A 23392-nucleotide genomic window follows, 5' to 3' on the forward strand; every position below is an offset into this window, starting at 1 on the left:
GGTTTGGGGGTTGGGGGGGGTGTGTGGTTGAATTTCCAGGCTGCGCCTTTCTCCACATCCTTTTAAATATTCAGTTTGTAATATAAGTCACTTACAAAAGAAACAAAGGCGGAGAAAAAAAAGTGGTAGAAAAATTATTTTGGGGCTATTTCTTTTGTAAACTGTGACTTCTATTGATTTTACTGCAGTTCAACATCACTCGCTCAGCCAGTAATTTTGCACTTATGGACTTTTCTTACAAGCAGGATGTCATCAGCTAGATTTTGTTAACAGGAACAAAATGACATTTGAAGTGAATTTCCTAGCAGTTTAAAGTGGGTGCTACCTAATAATGCAGATGGCTAGATTAATCGTTGCTTAACCAGAACACAATAGATTAACTGAATATTGCAGCATGAGAGTTTAAGGGCCGTGCGTCCACTTGGGGTGACATGAACTTTGTATTGCAGGAGCATGATTCAAATAGTGAACAGGGAATATATATTTCTTTTACAAACTTTTGGAGTCATCTCATTCTTTGTTTTCTATAAAAACTGCTGAGATCACTTTAAAGAGAATTCAGCATTGCTATAGTTATTGAATTGTTTTAGTTATAACCAATGCATCTTACAGTTCTGCAGCTGTGATGTTTTTGGAACTGAAGTGCCCATATTTTATGCAGCTTGATAGATAGCTGGATAGTTAACTGAAATACATGCATATCCAGGCTGCAAGCCAGGGGATGCATGTACTTCAGTTTAACATGTGCCAAAGTATAGAGTTCTGGGCCACAGAATTTGAGTAGGCATTTGCAACCATTTGATCAAAAAGGCTACAGTTAATCTGTAATATAGGTAAAGGCAAAGTACTGCGGACGCCGGAAATCAAACAAAAACAAAAAATGCTGGAAAAACTCTAGGCCTGACAGCATATGTGGAAAGAAAGACAGAGTTCTGTCTTTCTCTCCACAGATGCTGTCAGATCTGCTGAGATTTTCCAGCTTTTTTTGTTTTCGTTACAGTTAATCTAAGTTGTTTATAACAGCCGTTGTTCAGGACCCCCAAGGAAGGCCTTTCCAAAACTGGAAAGTTCCAAAATGGTTCTATTGAGAAGCCCAAGGTGTTGAGATCAAGAAACAATTGGATTTGTTTCTGAAACCACAGATATATATGGATATTGCAAAAAGGTGAAGCTGAGGTAATCAAAAAAGGAGGGCTGTTTTGTTGGTTTAAATGGCATTTTTGTTTCCTGCGTCACATTAAGGTTATTAAGGTTTGTCGGGTGTGGGCGCTGCTTGACCAATGCACAGCAATACATTGATTACTTTATTTCCTTTGACTTCCAGTCTATTATTCTGCCAGTTCACAATGCAGCGATGTGGTTGGATGAATGCCTGCAGTCGGTTCTGGAGCAGGATTTCCAGGGATCCATGGAGTTATCGGTTTTCAATGACGCCAGCACGGTTTGTATAACGTATTCAATTTAATTTGAACTTTCCCTGTAACGATATGTTATAGGAGCACTTGTGTTTTGAGTTCAGAATATCTCAAACAAGTGAGAGAAACTAGAGCCTTTGCTTTGTGGTCAGTTGGTGTGGCTGAGTTATAACCAGAAGGTTACAGGCTCAATCTCTGGTCCCTATTGAGTTAGCTGGGCTCAGATGGTAAGGCTGCTTAGTGTCCCCAGCTGGTGAGAGGTAACAGCCAGCGCCCCTTTCTTGAACGTTAGGATCGAATGCTCTGCTTTCCGAGGTCAAAGAGGCGGTCAACATTTAGCATGTTGATTTCCATTCAAGAAATAGCTAATTGGACCAGGTTGGTCAAAACCTGTGAACCTGTACCTCAGCGAGAGTTGCCGTACACAAGTAAGGAAGTTCGAAATACATATTTTAAAAAAAAAATGAAAGGAACTAAATAACTCAAATGTTACAGATATGAGTGACATAACTTGGCATTAAAGCATCATTTTTCAATATGGCTGTACTTGGGTTTTATAAACATGGAAGGGGTTTTAACACATCCTATGTTTTTGTGAAGCAACTTTGATCTGTCTATTGAAAATTTTCCATGCCATTTTGAAGCTTCTGTTGATAAAATTCAAGTTCACCTTTACTTCAATATTGTGTAGCTAGTTTAAATTTATAGTATTGTAGTGAAATATTAGACCATAAATCAAAGTGAGCAGTGCAAAATTGGGCTTTACTCTCAAGATACCAACAAGAGGGTACGTTCCTGCTTTCAGTTCCTTTTCTTTAAGCCTGTTGACTTGAAACAGTATATTTGTAGTAATATCTGTATGACATGAGTCATAATAACAAAAGCTGAAGGTCTGCTTTTAGAATTTGAGTGAGTTAGTTACAGGGTTTTAGGATCAGATGGGGGATAGCAGGAATGTAATTCCACAAAATAAACTATGCAAGTAATGAACAGTTTAATGATGAAAGTGTCCCCATTGGTTTGCATCCCAAACACTTGTGGTATACAAACCATAATTGAATGTCTTTTATATGTAGATTTGTCTTCAACCACAATACTCCCAGTCAGCACATTGTAGTTGAAAATAATTAATTCAAATGAAAAAAAGGTTTGATAAGCAAACTAGCAGCCCCATTCTCATCCAGGCATGTTGCAACCATGTGATATATCTGTAACCACCATTGTTAACTGAACGCTAGATGGCCCCCTTTAGGGAGTTAGTCCATTGTAGCAGTTAGACTCCATGGTGTCTCTTGTATTGCTTTTGTTGTCTTTGATTTTAATATTCCAGAGAATCTGGAAATCAAAGCAATGTGTTACCACCGCATCAATTTGAATGTTTATTTGGACAGCACACCACTGTGGTTTGAGGTAAATAACCCACCCCAACCACACGGTCTCCCAGGACAACAAAAGAAAAAACATTATAGTCACTATGTCTGGGACATTCTCCTGTGGCTCCTTCCTGTTGTAAGGGTTTATGCAGAAGGTCTCAGGAAAAGGTTCAAAGGCTTGCAGGGTTGAACAGTAGTAACACATAAATATATACATATGTGCAAAGTCTAGCCCCGACTCGGAGCTAACTCGTACTGACCTCTAATCGAATCTCTCCACACAACTGTCTTCTGTCATGTGCCTCTCTACTTTATACAGTGGGCAGTAGTGTTCTCCAATCCTGCATTAACCATTACTGTGCCAGACAACCTTCTACTACACCCTCGGAGTCTTTACCCAACATATTTGCAGTACAACCTTTCTTTGTGCTACCCTTTCTCCCCAGTCCCTGATTTTATAAATTCAGATGGTATGGAGGCTGGATAATTCTCCCAGACCTTGTTTTGGTCACAGGTGGAGGGATGGCAGGCTCAGTTGATTTGGTTAAGCTTTGTTGGCTTGGAATTGAAATTGTAGCATTCTGTGATTCCACTACTTGGTTGACTTTATCTGACTCACTTTTTGTGCATCTTTGTGTTGAGTTTCTCTTTATCATCTGTCTTCTGTGGTCAGATACCATTTGCTTATCCAGTTCCTTCCAGATGGAACGCTTGTTCTGTTCATTCATTGGGTGGGCCTGGGTTTTTTTTCCCATAGGGTCCTCCATGTTCTCCTTAGAAGTTGATGTTTCAAAATGGAACCAAATTTCCACTTGTTTCTCAATTTCACCCAAATATTCATTTACTCTCTTATTTTCCAATTCTTTCTCAAGCTTATTAATCTTTTTATTCAGCTCAGTCACTACTCTGGTGAGTTCGGCTGTCTTTGTTTCAGAGTTATCTGCAAAACCCTTATACAAGCTTAACAATTTCACTTGGGCATTCAGTTCCTTTCGGAATCTTTCTCCAATGGCCGCTGCCCCTAACAAGTTCACTTGTTAGATCCTCAATCTGTTCCATAGTTTCCTTTTCGGCTTTTAAAGCCTGTATTTGCTCTTCCAGGCTGCACGTCTCATCTTTTGCACTCTTCAGATGGAATTGAAGTTCAAAAATTGAATTGGTTTTAGATATTAATTTCACATTCAACCAACTGTCCTGATTCGTCAGCAATTCCTTCAAGCTCTTATTCTGTAATTTTACTTATGCTAATTGTTTCTGAGATGCTTCACACTCCTTTGTGAGAACTACTTTCTTGTACAACTGTTCAACTTTTTCTTGACATTTTCATTTCAGCCATTTCACCTTTCAGCAGCTCAATGGTTCTCCGGAGGTTTAAGGCACATCAGTGTTTTCCCTTCTAGTTGCTTGATCTTCAGCTTCAGATTTCCATTTTCTGGTCTTTTTCTGTCTTGTCTTTGTCTTCCTGCAGCAGAGCTTTGTCCTTGTCCTTCATTTTGGTTTCACTGTCAGGCAGGTCTGTCCCTGGCGAAGCCTTAACTTGTTTCAGTTCTATAAATCGTGCCACTTGTGCCTTCATTATCTTCTTGCAGCTTGGAACACTTTACCACTTTCCCTTCGTACAGAGCCAGTTGCCTGCTCAGCACTGCCTTCTGCTGTTGCAGTTTGGCTAATGTCGGCATTTTCAAAAAGTCCTATTAATTTTCTGGCTGCTTCTCAGCCTCTTTGCTCTGCAAAAAACCCTTTGGCTCGTGCACCTCTGCTCTAAAGTGACCTGCCACCAACGTATAATTTGCTGGGTATTGTCTTTTGCTGTTTTATTGCTTTATTGGGGGTGTTCTATCCCTCATTTTAAGGTCTGCATTCTGCAACATTGAAGATTGAAATACTTGTTAAAGGCTTTTAATATCTCATCAGAGTTGGCTGAGGATTCATCAATGCCTTACTTTAGGATTATTTCATTGGCAATTTCACCAAATAAGTATAAAACATGTATTAACTTGGACTGCCTTTGATTTCCTACTTAATCCTGATGCACTTTCTTCCCCATTTCATCCAATTTCACATCTGCTTTGGCCCTTGTATCAGCCTAAATTGGCCTGGTAGGGTTAATTTATTATCCGTGGTTGATTTTTCAGCTCGGGAAAGTGCAGCTTTAAATCTTGTTTTTCTTTTAAAGATGGCGCTGCAGTAATTGTTTTCTCAATGTTCCTTCCTACGCTCGTCGGGTTTTGTCAGGCTTTCATGGCTGTTGCGAACCCAGCCTCAAAGGGATTGATTTCTTGCAGCAAATTTTCTAATCAAAGAATTGAGCCCTTTAGTGTTTTCAGAGGAGGTTAGAATGATTATAAGGTGATTTCCTGGCTTTGGCTGAGTTTTTAAAACTTTTTCTTTTCCCCCCAACGGAGCTTGGCTGCCATGTGGTGTGGCATCGACTGTGAACCCAGGCTGGCTGCTGTGATTGACAAAATGGACTGCTCTAACTGACTGATATCCGGAAGACTTTTAAAGACTAGTTCAGACTCAGAATTGAATTTCTGCTCACCCTTGCTTGGTCCTTTGATTCTGCAGTTGATGAGGATTTGCGATGACCTCCTCATACTCTGGTGGAGAGCTTTAGCTGCACAGGGATTTTTTTCTACCCTTTGGCATCCATGTCTGCAATGGAGCTTCTTTTTAGGTGATCTCCAGCTGTGTCTTCGGTTTAGGTGCGTTTTAGTCAGGTCAGGATGCTGTTCCATTAGTTTTTCGGATCCCAGGTCCTTCACTAGCTTCCTTGGTTCTGGGTTTCTATCATTAGTTGCCATCAAGTTGTAAGGGTTTGTTCTGTAGGCCTTGTGAAGAGGTTCAGAGGCTTGTAAGGTTGAACATTAACTGTTTATTGGTAACACATAACTATTTACATATATGCACTTTATGGCCTGCAATAGGAGCTAACTTCATGCTGACTTCTACTTGAGTCTTGCCATAAAACACTTTCTCCCGTCTACTGTCCTGTGTCCCTCTACTTCATGCTGTGGGCCATACAGTTCTCCAGCCCCAGATTAATGCTTGCTGTGCCAAACATCTTTATACTACACTTACAGCAATCAAGTAAAGCTCCAGGTGACTGTGGATTCCCATAACCTCTCTCAGTTGCAAGCTATCAACTTGTCCTTTATAATGAGAAATCTCCTCTTCCCTCAAAAACATTTAAAGATAGCTGTTGAAGGACTGTAGTGAATCTATAATGCAAATAAGAAATGCTGCAAATATTCAGGGCCGGTAACATCTGTGGAGACTGAAGCGTTAACTGTGTTTCTATGACCTTTTAGTCAGAATTGGAAAAAGTGAATCTGCACCCACTTGTGTACTCAGTCCCAGAAGCCAATGACTTCTGCAACAAGAAGTTCTTCCTGGTATTGAGCTTGCCTTTTCTGCTTGCATTCCCTTTAGTCTTCCCAATTTCATCCACCTCCATTAATCAATCCAACCTCACTGAATCCAATCCCAGTATTTTATCCCAGTGCCCTATTTCCTCTAAACTTTTGTTTCTCCAAAGTAAATGGTGCTAATCCTTGGTTTCTGTCTTCATAACAGAAGAGCCTGAGGCTAGGTCTCTGTTCATTCTACTCTAAAGCCTTTGACATTTTCACTGTGCATGGACCAAAATTGGACACGTTCGTTTTGAAATGCAGATGGACCAAATCCTATATTGTATAATGCTCTTTGTTTAATGCTCGTTGATCTTGGCTATGCAATCAAAAACCATATTTGCTCAACTGCCTTCAATGGATGTTTTTCCACTAGTACCTTCTAGTCTGCCAGTTAAATTCAGCAATTGGATGATTCTTCAAGAGTGAACCAATCCCTCTTCCCTCTTTCCAGCAGATGGTTTGTCTAGAGAAGCCTGCAACCTAGACAGTTCTCTTCGCTTAAAACTGTGAAGGCTAAAGGTGTTGAAAGGGAGAAAATTGAAATGCTCATGATTGAAGAGCAGAGGAGGCTAGGGGACAGGTGGCTAAGGCTGTTAAAGGGTTAATATTTCAGCTAGAAGTTTTTTAGGTTCAAATCCTACTAGTTGGTGGCCCTTGCATTCTGGCTTTCGCTGACTGAGGTAGTCAGAGTTTGCCCTGTCATCTCGGAGGGCAAATGAAAATGCCTGAGGTAGGGATTGTCTTCCAGCTTCAATCACCCTTTCTTTCAGACTGACTAGCCCAGGATTACCACAGGTGGAATCTCTAGAGAAAAGGACCAATCCGCTGTCTGATCCGAAGAAAGCAGCATAATTAAGTAGGGAAGTTGGGGGAAGAGACAGCAGCAAAATGGGGAGCAGATTTGTAGATCTGGAACTACTGGGTTTTCAATTATTTTTACCAAATTACATTTAAGGTAGCATTCTGTCTTTATATTTGTTGCATTTGTATCAATTAAAAGTTGCGAACTTCACTATTTCTCTGGTAATGTTGCTAAATTCTGGGGACGTGGGTTCAAATCCCACAACAGCAGCTGGTGGAACTTGAATTCAGTTAATAGATCTGGAATATAAAGCTGGTCTCAGTAATGGAGACCATGAAACTATCATCAATTGTTGTGAAAACCCATCTGATTCACTAATGTCCTTTAGCTAAGGAAATACGTGGAACGTTTGAGGACTCTGGTTCTATACTCGATGGAGTTTAGAAGGATGAGGGGGGATCTGATTGAAACTTACAGAATACTGAAAGGCCTGGATAGAGTGGACGTGGGGAAGATATTTCCGTTAGTAGGAGAGACTAGGACCCAAGGGCACAGCCTCAGAGTAAAGGGAAGACCTTATACAACACGAGATGAGAAGAAACTTCTTTAGCCAGAGAGTAGTGAATCTATGGAATTCATTGCCACAGAAGGCTGTGGAGGCCAGGTCATTGAGTGTATTTAAGACCGAGATAGATAGGTTCTTGATTGGTAAGGGGATCAAAGGTTACGGGGAGAAGGTGGGAGAATGGGGTTGAGAAACTTATCAGCCATGATTGAATGGCGGAGCAGACTTGATGGGCCAAATGGCCTAATTTCTGCTCCTATGTCTTATGGTTTTATGGTCTTATGGAAATCTGCTATCCTTACCCAGTCTAGCCTACACAGCAATGTGGCTGACTCTCAACTACCCTCTGAAATGATCTAGCAAGGTCAGTTCAAGGGCAATTAGGGATGGGCAACAAATGCTGGCCTTGCCAGTGATGCTCACATCCCATGAGAGAATCTTTTTTTAAAAATGTGACATTGCTTCTGTGGCTAGAGAATCCAGACTCCCGCACTTGATCATCAGAATTTGACATCTAGAGTGCCAGACAGACTATGGCAGGTTACCTTTAGAGGCCAATGTGAATTCTAGGTTGTGTTTCCAAACAGCTTATTATGGATTACATTAATGGTGATGTATAAATGCAATTTCCAATAGTTTACCCCGAATTAATTCTAGATTCCAGCATGTTTGTAATCCAGAGAAATTCTTCCAATACAGAATTGCCCATTAAGCAGAATTTCTGAACCAAACCTAATGTTTAGCCACCCAGCTTTGCTTCAACATTAATTAAATGGGTTGCGGTACAAATATTTGCAGAACAAATACTCTTGTGTAAAAGTTATAGAATTGTCAGACCAGAAGATATATTTTACTGTGGAAAAGATGTCCTTTGGTTATGCTTTATTCATTTATTTGTTGCAGGATGACTCGATGAATATTATTAGAAAATGGGGAACTAAGCTTGAAGATAGAGGCATTCATGTTGTGCTTGGTGGACATAATTCTTCACACCCAAAAGGAGGTATTCTATTGTTCATCAGATTTGTTTAAAATTGATAGTTTCACTGTATAATGGTGCAACAGAAAATAGAGATTTGCATTTACATAACAAAAATAGACTTTTCTGTAGTGCCTTTTGAAGTAACATCTGGAGCTAAGGAAGGAAGTTGGAGGCTGAATCAAGCAGGGAAAGATGAGGAGGGTGATCAAAAACGTCATTGAACAGATGGGTTTATAGGGGAGAACTTAATGCCCTCCCCTGTGGCAAGGTTGACGGCAGGGGCATTTAATTAGATGAGAGTGTGCCAGGTAGGAGCCCCACCACCTTCCTGCCTCTGCCCTGATGAAATATGTTGGGGGGGGAGGGGGGGGGATGGCTTGTGGATGGCCCTACCACACTGTCGCCAACTGAGGCCCTTGAGTGAGCAATTAATGCCCACTTAAGGGCGCCTCATGCTGCCGCTTCTGGTATTCAACCAACGCTGGACAGGGGACTTACTATGTGGGGAACCCAAAAGGCAAACCCTATCAAGTTTGTTTGCGAGCTCCTGGGGTTTTGGGGGGGGCGGGGTGGAGAGGGGGAGTCCCTCATTCAAAGGCACTCAGTGCCTAATCAATGGACCCATTGTTGGGAAGGTGAGGGGCAGCTATGAGCCATCCTGCTGCCCTTGCTGCCAGCACCCCCACTATCATCACGTACCTGTGCCCAGGCCAATGACAATATTTTGGGTCTAGTACTGGCAGCAGCCACTGCCACCCGGTGGCATTGTCAACCAATGAAGAGCTGCTGGCCTCGGATTGGCTGGCAGCTCCCAACTGCAGGACACCTGCCCCCAGGGTCCTTGATCTCGAGGAAGGTCTGCGGTTGCCCTGTAGGCACTTAATTCAATGGGCTTTCCCCAAAGGTGGCAACATGAGTCTTGGCTGGCGTAAGTACAGTCTGACACCCCCCTTCACCTCCATTAAATACTCCAAAAAAGAGCAAAGAAAAGTGAAGAGAAAGTGCAGAGGTAAATAGGGTTAGCCTAGTTTTAAAGAAAAACAGTATAACAATCTGGTGAAGTAAAATGTGGAGATACACGAAAGGCCAGAATGAAAGAGTTGCAGCGATAACATGGGTCAAGACCGAGGCGGGATTAAAGAAAGGGAGAAGATGTTTATGTTTAATTTGTTTGGGGACCGGGAGCCAACGTCAGTCACTGATGATGTGCATGATCAGGGCTTAGTGCAGGATTGGATACAGGCAACTGCATTTTGGACAAGTGGAGTTTGTGGAAGGCTGGGAGATGACCAAGGAAATCATTTGAGTAATTAAGGTGCAGAGGTGGCAAAGTCGTAGATATGTGTACCAAAGCTGGAGGAGTTGATGTCGAGGTGCTGCAAGTGAAATATGCAGAGCTCGGTATGGGCAGGATATCGTGTTTGAAACTCTGCTGTTCATTGAATAGGATGCCAAGGTTTTGTACTGTCTAGTTCAGCCGGAGTGGTGGAAAAAATAATGGAAGATCTGACAGGCTGCCTTATGAGTGTGTGCTACTCCCTATCTGATCATTTTTGGATTTGCTGTGTCCAGGTTCAACAGTTTTAGGTGCAGGACCCCGATTCTGAAGGAGTATGGTTTATTGTTACAGTATGGATCACAGCACAGGAATCCAGATAGTCTGTTCCCAAGAACAATGCATGTAGAAGGGAAGTCCAAGGGATAACCTTATAGACATCTTCAAGGCTCCAGAAAATGTGTGGTGGGTTAGATGTAGGGAAGAGGTTTCTACTTGTCGGGAGTCGAGAACTCGGGACCATAAATGTAAAATGGCCACTAATAAATCCAACAGGGAATTCGAGAGGAACTCACCACCGCAAGGAGTTGGTGGGGCGAAGAGCATGGATGTGTTTTAGCAAAAGCTAGGCTAAAGGAATAGAAGGCTATGCGAATAGGGTCGATGATGGGAGGAGGTTCATGTGGAGCATTAACACTAGTATAGACCAGTTGGACCAAATGGCCTGTTTCTGTGCTGTACTTTGTATGTAATGTAAGGATCAATCTCGTGATTATTTGCAATATATGCTTAATCAATGTTGCAAGTTAAATATACACCAGAAATATTGGGAGTTTTGTGCAATTTAGTTTATGCAATTAAGTGGGTGTACTTTAATGTTCTGTGAAAATGTTCCATAACCTGTGCAGTTCGTTATGAATTTCCAGGAAATATTTTTGCAGATATGAAAAGGTTTCTTATTCATAGAAAAAACCCTCCCAGTGGTGAAAGTGTTAAGGTGATATATCTGTGGGAGTTTTTAATCTGCTAATCATGATGGTCTCGGGTTTTATGTATGGTGGGAACTGGGTAAAGTGTCCTCAAATTGTTGAGCACGAAAATGTCAAGTTGGTGAAAATACTATTCACAGTTGGTGTTTATCATTTCACAGTCACACTTTATATATGGGAGCAGTCATAAAGCAATAAAATTACATCTAGGCTTTTATGACGAATGCTATTCTGCACTATTGATTTTATTTTAAATTTGATTGTAGGTGAGCCTTCTGAATTTGAAAACATGCTCCTCGAGCAATTAAACACAGCTTTTTATAATGGTGCATGTCATGGGAAATTGTGACAGGATCTGCTGAAATGTCAGAACAAGAATGTTATTTATCCCTTTTTCCAATGTGGTGCAGTGAATCTCTGATCAACTAATAATCAGTCCTCCCACCAAAAGCTAAATGAGAACAGGAGGCAACTGGAAAGGCACAGGATCATATAAATCCTTACCTCAGGACACATTCCCAGCGTTGCCTGCCAGTACAGCACAGACTTGAAACAAATCTTTAGAAGCTATATTACAATGTGCAATATATGAGTGGCAGCTGTAAAAGCTGCTCTTTCTTTAGGATAGTCAATTAAAACATGTTAGGTTTTTACCGATAGCATTGTCCAAGTGTATTGCTGTTAGTGGATGACAGGAATATGTTTGGGGTTGTAATTCTCAGCAAGTATTTGGCGGCATCACTTCCATTTGGAGGCGTGGTGGATTCTGCAACAAAGACGAAAGTTCACCAAATCCAGAGCCAAGTGGCGAATTGGATACAAAATTGTTTTGGCAACAGAAGAAATTGAGTAATCCTGGATGGCAGTGCTCCAAGCTGGGTGATTGTGAGAGAGGATTCCCATATGGGTTCTTCACTGCTTATGTATGCTTGTTAATTATCTTGACAACAGAAGGTCAGAGTTTGCTAATGATACAAAACTATGGGGGGATGTAAAGTATGCCATGAATTGAGGCATAAATCAATGGGATTAACTAGAGAGCAAGCACTTGAAGTTGTGAAATACTATTCACTACTAATGATTGCGTTAAAGGTAAGTTTCCATTAGTTATTAATAAGTAACAATGGATTACTCGGTGGGTGACGTAACCATGCGGGTGAAAGCCATGGTTGTTATCCAGTCGTCGAAAATGTCTAGTGCTAGGCAACAATTGACGAGGCACACCGCTATGCTGTAAAGCTGGATGTATAGAATATAAATTCAAAGAACTAATACTGATACCCATTATTTTTTTAAAATCGCTATTTGAGTTTTCTATCCAATTCTGTGCATAGTTCCCTCCGTGTGAAATAAAAAAAAATTGTTGAAAGCTTTCATTATAAACTACATACAAGGAACTCTTTTCCTTGACTGCATATCTCAGAAAAGAGTTATTATGGGGAAAATACCTCTTTCCTAAAGGATGATTAGAAGTCAGGTGTCATGGTGACAGTGACATATTGTTGGTTCCTGCAGAGGAATTGCATGATTTGAGCTGAAGTGGTTCTGGATCATGTGATACCAGGATTTACTTAATTCCAGGTTCAAGCACAATATCCTAGTTTTGGACAAACAGCCCTTAGGATGGTTTTAACTATCAACGTTTTCAGACGTTTTCTTGCCCATGTAAGAGCTGCTAAGTTTTTGACATCAACATAGAATTAGATACAAACGGAACCATAAAGAAATGTCATTTAATACAGTTAGTGAAATAAATCTGGTTTACGTCTTTGATTTGGTGTTGAAAAGGTTAATATGGGAACTCTGGTGTTTATTTAATTTGACACCTCCCTCCTTCAACTGGGCAGTAAAGACAATGATTAATACTGGCATCATTGTAGAAAATTTGGACTGGTAGCCATGGGGAATGGACTTCTTGAATAGACTGAGTGGAAATGGGTCTGTTGGCACAAACATTGATTGTCTGTCCAGCATAGTTAGACCAAAATCTCTGGTTACACCAACACACGATGCATTGTGGGAACCTCTTACTTATTAAAGCAGTTTCCATGGGAACTGAACTCTATTTGATCTCAAACACAAGTATTGAAATCGCAAGACTTTATGGAACCTAAAGTCGAAAAAGGATATTGCACATAATGGAGGGAAAGAGAGGATTTAAATTTGAAATAGGTTTGAGGCAATATTTGGCTTAAATGTTTTTCATATAGGTACTTATCCAGCAAACACCTTATTTAATAAGAAGTCTCTTTGGGCACTGGAACTGTTTCTAGTGATTAAGCAGGCTCCTTTTTCATGCATACATGGTAAAGACCTGGCTCTGATTCCTTTATCAAATGCTAATGGAGCACTCAGTTCATGTGATCACTGCTGGGTCAGTAATGAGTCATTCAGACCAGGGACCATCCCAGGATCAGTGGCTCGGTCTGTGCTCAATTCACTGACTTGAGCTGACGTGGTGGATAGAAGGGTTAACATTATGCTTGGATAGGAAGGGAGGAAAGAGATTAGCCAGGATTGCTGCTGATGCATCCCCGTTAACTGATCCTTGTTGGAAAGTATGCACATGTGGATTTACGTAACGATCATTAATGTGGGCAAGAACATGGCAGATGGAATATAAAGTAGAAAAATGTGAGGTTATCCATTTTGGTAGGAGGAACAGATATGCAGTGTTTCTTAAATGGTAAGAGATTAGAAAGTGTGGGTGTACAATAGGACATGGGTGTCCTCGTCAATAGGTCACTGAAAGGTAACAAAAACAAAAATTGCTGGAAAAACTCACCATATCTGACAGCATCTGTGGAAAGGAAGACAGAGTTAACGTTTCGAGACTGTATGACTCTTCATCAGAACTAAAGAGGAATAAGAAATGTGGTGAAATATAAGCTGTTTAAGGGGGGGGTGGGACAGGTGGAGCTGGATAGAGGGCCAGAGATAGGTGGAGGCAAAGGAGAGACTGCCAAAGATGTCATAGACAAAAGGACAAAGGGGTGTTGATGGTAGTGATACTGGCTAAAGGATGTGCTAATGGTGACATTAAGGGTAGAAAGCAGGACAAGGGAGATAGCCCTAGTGGGGGTGGGGTGGGGGGAAGGGATCGAAATAGGCTAAAAGGTGGAAATAAAACTGGATGGAAATAAATTTTTAAAATAATAATAGAAGTAGATGGGAAAAGAAAGATATATAAAATAATTAGAAAAAGAGGATCAAAAAGGGGGCGAGGATGGAGGAGAGAGTACATGATCTGAAGTTGTTGAACTCAATATTCAGTCCGGAAGGCTGTAAAGTGCCTAGTCGGAAGATGAGGTCCTGTTCCTCCAGTTTGCGTTGAGCTTCACTGGAACAATGCAGCAGGCCAAGGACAGACATGTGGGCATGAGAGCAGCATGGTGTGTTGTAATGACAAGCGACAGGGAGGTCTGGGTCATGTTTGCAGACAGACCGAAGGTGTTCTGCAAAGCAGTCACCCTGTCTGCGTTTGGTCTCTCCAGTGTAGAGGAAACCGCATTGGGAGCAGCGAATGTAGTAGACTAAATTGAGGGAAGTGCAAGTGAAATGCTGCTTCACTTGAAAGGAGTGTTTGGGCCCTTGGATGGTGAGGAGAGGGGAAGTAAAGGGGCAGGTGTTGCACCTTCTGTGGTTACATGGGAAGGTGCTGTGGGAGGGGGATGAGGTGTAGGGTGTGATGGAGGAATGGACCAGGGTGTCCCAGAGGGAATGATCCCTGCGGAATGCCACCGGGGTGGGGGGTGTGTGTGCGGGGGAGAAGGTGTGTTTGGTGGTGGCATCATGCTGGAGTTGGTGGAAATGGCGGAGGATGATCCTTTGAATGCGGAGGCTGGTGGGGTGAAAAGTGAGGACAAGGGGGACCCTATCATGGTTCTGGGAGGGAGAGGAAGGTGTGAGGGCGGATGCACGGGAGATGGGCCGGACACGATTGAAGGCTCTGTCAACCTCATCGTGGGTGGAAAATCTCGGTGAAGGAAGACATGTCAGAAGAACTGTCCGCTAATATCACTACCGTCAACACCCCTTGCCCTTTTGTTTATGACATCTTTGGCAATCTCTCCTTTGCCTCCACCTATCACTGGCCCTCTATGCAGCTCCACCTGTCCCACCCCTCCTTTAAACAGCTTATATTTCACCACATTTCTTATTCCTCTTTAGCTCTGATGAAGAGTCATATGGACTTGAAATGTTAACCCTGTCTTCCTTTCCACAGATGCTGTCAGACCTAGTGAGTTTATCCAGCAATTTTTGTTTTTGTTGCAGATTTCCAGCAACCGCAGTATTTTGCTTTTAACCGAAAGCTAACATGCTGGTGCAGCAAGCAATTAAGAAGGCCAATGGTATGTTAGCCTTTACCACAAGAGACTTTGAGTACAGGGGTAGTGAAGTCTTGCTTCAATTGTATAGGACCTTGGTTAGACTGCACCTGTGTGTAGTTTTGCACACACACACACACACACCCACCCCAGCCCCCAGGCCTTTGGAAGGATGTTATTGCCATAGAGGGAGTGCAGCAAAGGTTCACTATACTGGTTTTTGAGATGGGTCTGTCCAATGAAGAGAGGTTGGGAAGCTGGGTGTGTATACTGTAGAGTTTCAAAATATGAGAGGTGAATACTTAAAGGGATAGACAGCGTAGATGCAGGCAAGATGTTTCCCCTGGGCGAGAACCGGGGACCCAATTTCAAAATAAGGGGAAAGCCACTTGGAACTGAGATGAGGAGAATTTTTTCACTTGGGGTTGTGAATCTTTGGAATTCTCTACCTCAGAGGGCTGTAGAAGTTCAGTCACTGAGTATGTTTAAAGCAGCAATTAACAGATTTCTAAATACCAATGACATAAAGGAATATGGGGATAGTGTGGGGAAAAAAGGCATTGAAGTGGCTGATCAGCCATGATATTGAATGGCGGAACTCCATGGAAGGACCTATTCCTTATGTTTTTATTAATGCCCCCAGAGTCAATTAGCCTACTAATACATGCTGTCTGGGTTCACACTGCCCATTTGGTTGAGCCATGTTCGTGTGCCGAGTGCCTGTAAACTATAGCTCAACTATCTTCAAGGGGGAAAATGAATGTGAATAAAAAGGGCAATATTTGTCGTCTTACAGTTCTGATGGCAATCCTCTTGATCTGAAACATTAACTCTATTTCTTTCCATAGATGTTGCCTGATCTGCTGAGTATTTCTGCATTTTCTGTTGTTATTCAGATTTCCAGAACCTGCAGTATTTTGTATTAGCGTTTATTGATAATCAGATCTGTTTCTGTTCTCATTCCCAAATTATTGCAGAACCACAGGCTCCAATGTCACATATTGTCTAAGGTAATGTCAAGCACCTTTGGGCATATGTTGCAAATGGCTGGGGAGTTGTATGAATACCTATGATAGGTGACATTGGCACAGGATTGGCAATATAATTAATTTCTTTGTCACATTGCTACAATATCAGTTGTACAGTGCACATGGACAGTAATGTTCATCATATGACGTGCATAGACATCCGTAAGTCATCTAATGCTTAGAGGTCAACACGCAGACTGGATTGTATGAAGGTAGTAATGCGTTGATAAACCAGTGGAATTTAGGAGCTCTACTATGTTGTAAGGTTTGAAGTTATAATGGATTTTGTTTTGCTGGGTGGTTCATGAGTCTCGCACCCTGTACATATCATGTATTGAACGCTTGAGGTTTGCACTTATATAGAAACATATTTTTCCTTTTTGTTTCTTCAGTGGGTTTTGCCAAGAATCGGGCCATTGCACAGAGCTTTGGGAAGTTCCTTTGTTTTCTGGATGCGGTCAGTATGCTAACTACGATTAATTTCATAGAAATCTTAGCACTGTTCGGGAAAATGTTTTTATTATTAGCTGTTCTGAAGTACTAGTCATCTTGGACATGTAATGCTCTGTCTCCTTCGTGGTAAAGTGGACAAAAAGTGAGCCAACTGATTTTTATTTGCTTTAAGGTGAATTGATGACTAAAGTTGTCTCCTGGGAAATAGTGGTGCGGGAAAATAGTGGTGCGGCATTAACTGACAAAGATTGTGCGCTGACACATCACGACAAAAATTAAACTGCCTCTCTGTCCTTCAGACATGATAAACTGATGCCCTGTCTACCTTCAAGGTGGGCATAAAGGATCGGGTGACACTATTTGAAGAAGTCTGGAGAATTTCCTGGTATCTTGGCCAACAGTTGTGTTCTTCACTGTTTATCTGGTTGTTTATTTCACTTGCTGTTTGTGGGACCTTGCTGGGTACCAGCTGACTGCTGCCTTGATTCCCATTACAACAGTGATTACATTTCAAAAGTAATTCATTGGCTCAGAAGTACTTTTGAGCATTCTGAAGAAAACAACGCAATATTATTGCAAGTTTATTCTTTCTTTTGAGGCTACGCCTTTATGATACAAGACAACAGCAGGTGTATCTGCATTCGAGGAATATCACCCGCAAAGTAATTTTGTTCCCTTCCTTGGAAAGTGAGATGCAAAAGTAAATAGTTGGTACGGTGCTGCTTGGGATGGAAGTTTGCCATTTCCTTTAGTCACCAGCAGATTTGGTTCTGGTAACATGTAGCAACCTGATTTTTCTTATAGAGCTGGCCTCTGGGGACCTTCCTGTAACATTGGCAAAGATCTACAAATGCAAATCCATGGTAATGATACATCTGCCGTTGTTCCGTTGTTCCCAGTGTTTCCCAGCAATCTTCAAGTTGCTATATACTATAACTGATGCAAATTTAGAGCTTGTGAGGCAGATTATTGTTGTGGAAATGCTTCTAATAGTAATGGTTCTGCAATATGAGTAATCTGGTTCGAAATGGGGCTTAGTAGTGATGTGAGGCTACCACAGGAACTGCTCTCTAGCATCACGAGCCGGCCAGAACCTCATTTGGAAGGTGATAATGAGCACAGAATTCCTGGGACAGTCATCTGGATGTGTTTAAAGAACCCTGCTGACGTTTAATTCTGCAGAAAGGATTCTTTCCCCTCTCTTTGGTATCGCATCTTTCAGTACACTGTTACATCAACGTTTACAGAGGAAGCACTTTTTGTGTTTTCTTTCATGCTGGACCTTAGATTTCACGTTGGTGAGACCCCAGCTTTTAAACACCAGATATTTACAAGTTTTCATAGGCTCCTTTGTTGTAACGATGATGAATTTTGAACCTCCCAGGAAAAAGTAAATACTTCAAGTAGATGTTAATCAGTTTAGTTATTCCACCCCTTCCTTTTATTGATATGGATGTTGTTTCTGAATTGATAGGGTTTGTTTCTAATTGGGGTGGGTGTGGTGGAGGGGGTAGTAGATATAAACTAGAAACATAGAAAAAATTTTGGCACAGATGGAAGCCATTCAGCCCAGAGTCCATATTGTTGATGTTGGCTAAGTTGACAAAGTTGACCTAACAGCAACAACCTTCAAAAAGTCTAAGTTCTGCAGGAAAGGTCATGATTTTTTTCCAACAATAAATGTTTCAACTTTTTGTTTCAGTGTCTGACTTGAGCTTTGATTACAGTTCATGGTGAGGCCACTGTCTTTGGAATTCAGGTCCATTCTGGGACTAGGGAATTGGATAAAAACTTGAAAAGGAAATCGCAGGATTATCGAGAAAGAGCAAGGGAGTGGGACTAATTGGATAGCTCTTTCAAAGATTTGGCACGGATACAATGGGCAAATGGCTTCCTTCTGTGCTGTATGATCCTAGGATTTGGCCTAAAATACCCTGTGCCAAGCCAGAGTTAAAAGTTGATTATCTATCACCCTTACTTTGCTCTCCGTCATCGTGTTGGCTCATAGATAATGCTGTGGCTAGAAGCAGAAGAATCAATTTGTACTCTCTGTTAATCTTGGCTACCAATGTATAGAGAAAGGTGGGGGGGGTGTGGGTGGAGGAAAAATTGAGACTTCTTTCTCGTTTTGTTCCAATTGTGGCTTAAAAGAGGATGAACAGAAGGCTGGGGTGAGGAGAATAATTTCCCACAAAAGGCACTTAGCTCTTTAAGATCTGAATTCCTTCTTACCCAAAGAGGTACAACCTTCCATTGTAGGCTTCATTAAGCTAGATCAACTCAGAGTTATCATTACATTCTTTAAGCAGTTCTGTGGAAAAACTCCAGCATATGGAACTCAGTGAGGTAACACATTCCATGATGATTGCTTCACCCAGTGTATGGATGAGGAAATTTTCAGCTTTCTTGGGCTTCTTCAAGGAGCAGTTCAGTCAAGGATTACTTGCTGAGGGAGTTCATCATCTTAGAAGTTAAGAACATAAAACAAAAAACGATGAGCACTTTTCTTTCAAAATCATAGACATACCAGTTATGGTCTGCTTTAAATAACACTAATCAGTAAGATAAGATAAAAGCAAAATACTGCAGATGCTGGAAATCCGAAACAAAAACAAAAATAGCTGGAAAAACTCAGCAGGTCTGACAGTATCTGCGGAGAGGAAGACAGTTAACGTTTCGAGTCCATGTGACTCTTCATCAGAGCTAAGGAAAAATAGAAATGAGATGAAATATAAGCTGGTTGAGGGGGGTGGGGCAGGTAGAGCTGGATAGAGGGCCAGTGGTAGGTGGAGGCAATGAAGAGATTGCCAAAGATGCCATAGACAAAAGGATAAAGGGGTGTTGACAGTGGTGATATCCACCTATCACTGGCCCTCTATCCAGCTCTACCTGTCCCACCCCCCTCAACCAGCTTATATTTCGTCTCATTTCTATTTTTGCTTAGTTCTGATGAAGAGTCATTCGGACTCGAAACATTAACTGTCTTCCTCTCCGCAGATGTTGTCAGACCTGCTGAGTTGTTCCAGCTATTTTTGTTTTTGTTACTGATCAAATCGATCTTTTCTCCTGTCAAAATGTGAACAGACTTGTCTGAAAACCCTTCTTTTAATTGTTAACGGCCATCAATCTTTAACCAATCTCATTTATCAAAACTATATCATCTACTTGTTCTTTTTTGCTAATGAGCTGCATCTAACATGACCTTATTGTCATGGTGAAATATCTTATTGCAAGAAAGAAATTGGTAGAGACGTTCACTTGGCCCATCTTAGTACTTCAACTCAGAAAGATCCTACAGATCCTGTGTGAAGGAAGGAGGGCTCTTGAGCAATATCAACTGAAAACACATCCAGTTCCATATGTACACTGACATCCTGTTCTACCTTGCCTTCAGCCACTGCACTGCCTCTGATTCTCATATTGCTCGAAAGACTTCCGGTCCTGGGTGTGCAGTAATTTTTGGAAGACCAAAGCCCTTGGACTCTGCCGCAAACTTGATTTTCCAGCTACTGACTCCAACCATTTCCCTGCTCACTGTCTGAGACTGAGCCAGTCTGCTCACATGCTTGGCATCCAACTTCACTCAGCTGAGCTTCCGATCACATGGGTGATCAGGGGAGGGGGGAGTGGGGGGACGGGGTGGTGGGGAATGGTGGTAATGTCACCTGACTAGTAATCCAGAGGCCCAGTATAATGTTTCGGGGACATGGGTTCAAATCCCACCGTGGCAGTTGGTGGAATCTAAACTCAATTAATAAAAATTTGGAATTAAAAGCTGGGCTCCGTAATAGTGACCATGAAAGGTTATCGATTGTAGTAATAACCCATCTGGTTCGCTAATGTCCTTTTACGGAAGTAAATCTGCCATCCTTACCTGGTCTGGCCTACATGTGACTCCAGACCAACAGCAATGTGGTTGACTCAACTACCCTTGAACTGAGTGGCTTGCAAGACCATTTCAGAGGGCAGATACAGGGGTAGGCAACAATTGCTGGCCTTGCCAGCAATGCCCACATCCCATGAAAATATAAATTTAAAAAATTCACTTTATCATTAAGGCTGCCGACTTTCACCACCATTGCATCACCTGTCTTTTTATTTGAAATTTAGTTAAACAAGTAACATGAAACCTTTTTTTTTTTGTCTTTGCCTTATGGTCTGAAACGAGGCATAATCGACCAATGTTAAGCGAGGGATGTAATATTTGCATCAAGAATTTTCTCCTGGTTTTGTGCTATTATCTAAATGAGAAGTAGACCAAGTCATGATCTGTGACGGTTAGTTCATCAGATGACATCTTGAGGAAGATAGTTAATGTCTCAAAATTAATGGTTCACTATGTTATTAAGACTGTGCAACTTGCCTTTGATCATACAGCAGTAATGAAACGTGTCCAAAAATCCTATCAGAACAGCTCCAATTATAGCATCCCGCTTAACTCTGAATGTCCCTAATTGTTTTTGTCCCTATAACGCCTCCTCCTTGGAAAAGGATTTTAAACGTTTCACACTCTTTGAATGAAGCGATTTTCTATGGTGTCACCTGTGGCTCAGTTGGTAGCCCATTCACCTCTGGAACAGAAGGTTGTGGGTGAGAGCCCCACTCCAGGGTTTTGAGCATAAAATATAAGCTGGCAATCCCCAGTGCTGTAGAGAGAGGGTTGTGCACTGGCCGGGGTGCTGTTCTTTAGATGAGATGTCAAACCGAGGTCCTGTCTACTTTTAGGCCTTTTTTTAAAAAAAAATCCCACTGCACTTAAGAAAAGAACGGATCTGTCCCAAGTAACCTGGGCAATATTTACATCTCAACCAGAGGTTTTCAGTTCATTACCATGTTCCTGCGTGTGTATTCAGGGGTTTGTAGCAGACTCTCACTGTGAGCCTTTTCTCTTACTACTTGTTAACTCGAACAAAATTATTTCATTTTTTGACTTCCATGAGGCAAAAAAAATCAACTCTCTTAATTTCAAAACCTTTCTCCTCCTGTATTCCTTTTTTAATGCTCCCGGACACTAAATTCACTCTCATCCTGTTGTTAAGGTGCCGTTCCATTGACATAGTTGCCCCTTAGTCTTGTTCATCCTTTGAGATGAAGATGACCCTGTTCTACACCTGGGGTGTTTGTTACAGTTCCGGTAGGTAGGCAGGTGACTCCTATGGCCAATTTACACCCGGAAGGTTCTGCTGCAAATAGGGCAGGCTACCACAGACGATAGGTTTGCTGACTCATGATTTTTTTCTTGCATTTTTATCCCTGTCTTCAAAGGGCACAGCACCATTTTCTATTTGGTTGCGTCAGATGCCAGGGTGACCAGCTCTGGACGAAAAGAATGAGGAGCCTAGCAGAGGAGGAGAGGGTTTGTTAACCAGGCTGGAGGAGCTGGGGTGAGGCTGGTGTTGTTGCACCAAGACTGCAGGAGCAGGGTGGTCTGGGGGAGAGGGGGTACTGACAAGACCACAAGAACAGCCTGCCAGGAACTCCCTAGACCCACTGACATCCCCGGACGCAGGCCTCAGAGTACCACCACTGCCAGACTCAACTTTCACAATCAGATCCCTGAGTGAGCTTCTCCCAGGCCTTGAAGTCAATATCAGAACTCCTAACTGTAGCCTTCAGAGCGCCCTTGTAGTGCTTCCTTGGACTGCCATGACAGCACAACCCAGACTCGGGCTCTTCATAGAAGGTTCACTTTGGTGAGTGAGACTGTCTGATATTCTGGCTACGTGACCAGCCCAACTCAGCTGTGACTGTCTCATTATGGTGTGGATACTCGTCATGCCAGCTCGGGTGAGCACCACAGGGTCTGGTACATTGTCTTGCCACCTGATCTTCAGAAGCTTCTGAAGGCAGCTCAAGTGAAAGTGGTCGAGCTTCTTGGCATGACACTGGTACACCGTCCAAGTCCTGCACGCATAGAGCAATAGTCCTGCCCACTCTGCTCAATAGACTTTCGGATTGGTAGCCAGCCTTTGACAGACATTCCCAGACTGATGTTCGACATCTGCTGAAGGCTACACTTGCTTTGGCAATTCTTGTATGTGTCTCGTCATCAATAGAGACAGGTCAAGAGAGTGTGATGTTGAGATAAGTGAATTGATCCACTGCTGACAGGCTCTGATCATGGACTGAAAGGTTGGGTTTGAGATGGGGCTTTCCTGGAGCAGGCAGGCACATTACTTCAGTTCTCTTTGCGCTGATTGTAAGACTGAGGGTTTCGCATTGGAGAACAAGTCCATGCTAAATTGCATGTCCAGCTCTGACCCAGCACCGCCCCTATGGAGCCTTAACTTGGCATAAGCTGGTGCTTTTTTTTTTAAGGTCAGGGGATGGAAATTTTAAAAAGAGGAAGAGGAAGATTTAGGGTGTGGGCTGCATAAAGACACAAAAATGCATGGTCATCAGCAAACAGGAAATCGAGATGTATGTCCTTGGAGACTTTGGCCTTTGTCTAGAATCGTTTCAGACTGAGCAGCTTCCCATCCGTGTGATATCTGATTTCGATGCCAGGATCACCATCACGAGAGGCATTGGTGAGCATGGTGGATAAAAGCCTGCTGAAGAGGCCTGGTGCTAGCATGCAGCCTGATTAACTCCTTTTAGTGACTGGGAATAGATCAGAAGACTTGCCATTATGCAGAACATGTGCGCACTCACCATCGTGGAACTGTCGAACCATTGTAATGAATTTCTCAGGGCAGCCAAATCTCTCCATGGCCCTCAAAGGTGCCTGTGTCAAAGATCATGCTCAGGTCAACCAAGGTAGTGTAG

At 42.2% G+C, this 23392-nt stretch overlaps 1 protein-coding gene across 2 annotated transcripts in view; it reads left to right on the plus strand.

Moving 5' to 3' along the window:
• The window catches only part of b3gntl1 (UDP-GlcNAc:betaGal beta-1,3-N-acetylglucosaminyltransferase-like 1), a 320936-nt gene that overhangs the window by 4250 nt on the left and 293294 nt on the right, over positions 1-23392 (plus strand). For both annotated transcript variants that reach the window (XM_041217352.1, XM_041217353.1), the window contains exons 2-4: positions 1325-1441; positions 8472-8571; positions 16564-16628. In XM_041217352.1, coding sequence (XP_041073286.1) covers positions 1325-1441; positions 8472-8571; positions 16564-16628 — 282 coding nt within the window. The remainder of the gene's footprint in view (positions 1-1324; positions 1442-8471; positions 8572-16563; positions 16629-23392) is intronic.

The sequence above is a fragment of the Carcharodon carcharias genome, chromosome 22 (genome assembly GCF_017639515.1).
Source record: "Carcharodon carcharias isolate sCarCar2 chromosome 22, sCarCar2.pri, whole genome shotgun sequence".
Taxonomy (NCBI): Eukaryota; Metazoa; Chordata; class Chondrichthyes; order Lamniformes; family Lamnidae; genus Carcharodon; species Carcharodon carcharias.